Source organism: Seriola aureovittata, chromosome 19, assembly GCF_021018895.1.
Source record: "Seriola aureovittata isolate HTS-2021-v1 ecotype China chromosome 19, ASM2101889v1, whole genome shotgun sequence".
Classification (NCBI taxonomy): domain Eukaryota; kingdom Metazoa; phylum Chordata; class Actinopteri; order Carangiformes; family Carangidae; genus Seriola; species Seriola aureovittata.
Genome location: NC_079382.1, coordinates 19,380,078 through 19,385,000, shown reverse-complemented (window position 1 = coordinate 19,385,000; position 4,923 = coordinate 19,380,078). Strand labels below are relative to the sequence as shown.

General features: G+C 39.9%; 1 protein-coding gene across 4 annotated transcripts in view; it reads left to right on the top strand.

Annotated features, from left to right (window-relative positions):
* The window catches only part of slc5a6a (solute carrier family 5 member 6a), a 21,014-nt gene extending 16,091 nt beyond the window's left edge, over positions 1-4,923 (top strand). For all 4 annotated transcript variants that reach the window (XM_056405342.1, XM_056405344.1, XM_056405341.1 and 1 more), the window contains exons 17-18: positions 403-524; positions 609-4,923. In XM_056405342.1, the coding sequence (XP_056261317.1) occupies positions 403-524; positions 609-809 (323 nt within the window). In that variant the 3' untranslated portion in view covers positions 810-4,923. The remainder of the gene's footprint in view (positions 1-402; positions 525-608) is intronic.

The following is a 4,923-nucleotide window of genomic DNA, read 5'->3' as shown; positions in this document are numbered from 1 at the left end:
TATCACATTTCAGCATGTGTGCTGGGTGAGCAGCTTTCACTGAAATAAATGGGCTTAATGGAGCGCCCTGTTTGAATACCTCATGAATTAGTTGATACATTATATGCTTGAATATTAGCAGGAACCTTGCAGGCTAACTAGCTAGCTGCTAGATACCTAGGCTTAGATTTGTTGAAGAGGCCATTCAAAGTGCAGTGCAGTGTTTAATGGTAAACCGGCAGTAAACGTGCCGTAAGTCTGCACTGGCTGAATGTGTTTTTTAGTAGTTTAGTTTAATTGTCAAGATCAGCTCCTGGTTCATTCTGTGTTTCATTTTGTCCTGGATTTCTCTGTCTTACCTGAAGGGGAAAACAAGATCAAAGGTAAATTTCTGTCCTCTTCCTGTATCTCTCCACATGTAAGGACCTATGAAGGAGAAGGAGCTGACCCCCGGCACAGTGTATCCAGTCCTGGGCACGTTGCTCTTTTTCTTGCCTGAGCGCTACAGAGAGAAGCTGTGCTGCGTCACTCCTCTGTCTCAGAAGGTAGACTCATATTCACTCTCCCACTCTCCGCTTTGTTCTATGTAACCTGAGCGTTCAACAGTCTTCTTTACCCTTTTTGACCAGCCCAAAGAAATCAGCACGCAGCCTTATCAGATGGCCAAGAAGGACAGCAACGGAGCAGCTCACTGCAAAGACGACACGGTCACAGAGGACAAAGAGACGGAGAGCGACCGAGCACAAACAGAGGAGGAAGACTTGGAAGCGAGGATCGTTCGGCCTTCGTGCCAGCTGACGGCTCACACAGTCCAGGAGACCGCCTTGTGATCACTTACTAACAACACACACAAGACACACACATACACACCATGAATGTCAGTTGCTGTACTGTCGAGTTTCTTTAAGAGTGGTGCAGCAAAAGACACATCATAGACGTGAGGTGCGTCACTTATTAGAAGGTCTGTAGGTGTTTTACACTCACAGAATCAGCTGAATGTTATTATAGAAATGCACTTCAGTATTTGTGGGGAAAGGGTGTTTGTTGGTACCAACTTTTTTTCTCAAAAAAACAAAAACAGGAAATCAAGTTTTGCCAGGCTGAAAGAGTGCATAAGCCCAAAAGGCAGCAGTCCATGAAGAAACCAGTCGATTAGTCAGTTGATCTGTATTGGAGACTCTGATACACAGGCTCTTTGGGTCTGTCCAGATGTGTGCAGATGTGCAGTTTGAAGTTGAGAGACTGGGCAGCTCTGATGCACAGTGAGCTGCTCCACTGTGACTGGATCCAGTCATTCTGTTTCAGGTATTTGCAAGATGTAAAATGTGTTATTTTTGTAGAGAAGATGGAAGCATAAAATCCCAGATTATGTATCAGAGAATATAATATAAAAAGAAAATATTGTCTAGAGAGACTGAACGTCAGTCGAAGGCATGACATGTCTGTGCTACTGTGATAGTGTAGTGTCTTTTACATGGCCTTGTTTTAATACGAATAGTCGCCTTCTAGCTGCTACCATAGATGTTCAGTTACAGAGAGTCCACAGAAGCTCAGCCGTGAGCTGAGGCAGCGCAGAGATGGCATTCCATGGGGGCAGCCTAATCAGTTTCTCATTCACTACATCCCATATAATTCACACTCGTTAGTTTAATTTATAGTGAGCAGTAAATCAGGTTTCTCTTAGGTTCCTTTCACTTAGGAGAATCACTATTTTGCAACTTGTGATTTTTGCGTCTATAAAATGCAACATATTACATGGTGGGATCTTTTAAACATTTGTCATTCCATTGTTGAGCCCAGTATTTACATTACATTGCATTTACATTTACTCATTTGGCAGATGCTTTTATTTAAAGCGACTTACAAGATCAATAGCAAAATTTAAAAATGGCTCCTTTTTAAAATGTGTCATGCCTGTGTGTACATCGAGTATCGGTCACTGTAATGCTTCCTCCTGTCCATACTGGTCATTAAGAGATCCTTCCTAACAAGAGTCCAGTGCCAGAATCCACAGTCCTCTCTGAGCTGAAGCTGATCCGAGGCCTCAGGAGTATGAGTTGGATAAAAAGAATAAAAGCATGTGAGTGTCTTTTAAGTTAGTTTTAACTAAATTCCTCAGCATTTCCTCAGAACGTTTCCTTGCTGAGTCAAGGAAAATGAAGATACCCATTGAATCTGTCTAATTCAGACTGCTGAAGCCTCATGAGGCAAACTTTAATATATATATTTGAGAGACATTTTTCCACAGAACATATTGGAGTCATGTCAGGAAATGATCTCTTCACAGCCAAGAGGAATAATTACACTGAACAAACAGTGTAACAAAGACGTTAAAATGTACGTTCAGGCATGTCAGTAAAAAAATGTCTTAAAAATAGTAATAATGAAATGGACGGATACGTCTGTCAATTAAAGACATGGTGGAAGGAGTAGAATCTGTTGGGCAGGCGAGTTTGACACTCCAGACCAATGTGCTGCTCACTGGATCAATCAGGAAGTCCATGACATCATTTTGTGTGTATTTGAAATACACAGTTTTATGTTTTTTTCATTGTGTTCACAGTCACAGTGAACATATCTTAAACAGTGATAACTAGAATGACACTCAATAGAGCAAATACCTCAATCAATGCCAAACGACAATAATGTAGAAAAATGTCCTGTCTCGCATTTTTTTTTTTAAATGGTTCCTGAAACCTTTTAAACAAACCAAACTTTAATGGGTTCTTCTTTGGCCCATGTTTCATCCCTCCACCAAGCTTGGTGCAAATCAGTTCAAACAAACAAACAAACAAACATTCATCTCACAAAACCCCTGTGAAATTACAAAGTTCTTCACTGACTGAATGTCCTTTTAATGAGCTGGTATGAACGTGAAACCTCTTAGCAACACTCACCATCTGTTAGGTTTATATTTTACAGCACAAGTGGCTCAGTTACCTCTATAACATTAATATAGACCTTTCCCACATTTAACATGAGTTTACTGCTGCTCCCATCTGATATGACTGCCCTGAATAAAGCACAGCACTGCTCACAATCATACAGGCTAGACGCCTCCCTGAGCGTGAGAAGGACCTACTTCATCTCCATTAGTCATTGCCTTGATATATTTGACGGTGCGGACGATTCAGTCATCTCTGGTAATTTTGTATTTGAAAAATCTTGAAGTGCACGTCATTTTCTTTATTTTTAATTGAAGTTGGTGCCATGTGAATTGATTTGTGTTATAGTGTTTTGGCTTTATCATCATCATCATCATGATTGTCACAATTTTTGGAATCGCAGAATTCTTGACCTTCACCACTTCATCCATTGTCGTCGCGTGAGAGGAGAGGCTGTTGTGTGTACAGTGTTTTCAGTCAGTGCCGTCTGTGCTCTTGACAACAGACTCCATGGCCATGTTTTGTAATGTGAAGTCATGTGTTTGTTAAACCAGTCCGCCATGTTCCCAGAGACTTTTCCCCAGTTTGTGTAGAGTCCACTTGCCAAACAGTTTCCTCTTTCATTTCTAAGAGTAGCAGATACCAGACAATCGAGGTAACAACACGGTTCAGCAGCAGAAATGAAAATCTGCTTAGTTTGTCTCACATTTATTTAAACGTATTATGGACTCTGGAGACCAGATCCCCCTTTTCAAAACCATGTTTAGCCCTGCTCCGTTTGTACCATCATCCTGACACACAGAAATAACTCACTTTATCCAAAGCATATAGAATATGAATTTCTTTCATGTTTTCTTTTTTTAAATACAAAAGATGTATTTGAGATCTCATTTGTATATTTTTGTAATTTCACATAAAGCCTGCGACACATTTCATAAGATGAAATGTGGAATTCTATATGCAAGAACCATGAAATGTTTGATTTCAGCGAATGTCGGGCAGAATCGGGGATGTAACAGTCCGCTAACTCGAACCGGAAACAGCTGGAGCGACCAAACATTAGAATATGTTTGCATGCTAGTATCCTTTGCCTTATAGACGGCGTCTCACACAGGAAGTGTCCCTCAATCACAGCTGGTTTTAGTGTTACATCCCAAATTCTGACTGTCAACATTTAATGGTTCCAAGAGTTTGTGAAGTACTTTTAAATTCCACGTGACGATGTGTACTTTTATTTCTAATCACATTGTAGTGGAATCCTCCTCCATACCTGAAATTACTTGAAGTGTGAGCCTGTGATGTTAATGATACACTTATAAAACCCTCTTTACAACGTTAGGGAGTGTAATTCAAGCGCTGACATATTAACATTATTGCTGTTCAACGTGTCCTGTGTCACCTCTGGGTGGAGCCGCGTGATACGAACAAACACTAGCACATAATAAAGCACAATGATGTCAGTACTCTGTAGTCCTGCTGCTCAAAGAGTCTGACTGAAACCATCGGTTGGTCTAAAGCAGCTTAGACACTGTCCATGAGTTATATTTATTTTAATAACACAAATGTCAGCTTTAGGTTTAATACCTGCTCACTCTCTGAATATGTGGCCTTTTTACAGTGGAGCAGTCGGGACCGCACCGTGATACAGTTTGCGAAATAAAAGAACGTCACTCAGTAATTTCCAGCAATAATAAATATTGTTTGGATCAATATTTATTATATTTCTTCTCCCACCCACAAGAATTCTTCCTGTTATGCATTCCAAAAAAAAAAAAAAAACTAAACACAACCCCATAAGCACTGAAGTCAAGATGACTCCTCTGCTTTGGCTGTGCCTTCATTTTGTGATTTTTTTATTTAATTTAATTTTGGTTTTACTCCTCTGTATCCTAAGGTACGACTATTTTTGGGAAGCCCCTTTAATTCAGTGAACAGCGTAAATGACTGCATTTAAATCTGTTGAAGTTTCACTGTGTCTGGATGTATGAATATTAGATTTATAAATTTGCTGTACTTGAACTGAGATGTTATTAAAAATGATGATAATGACAAATTCTTA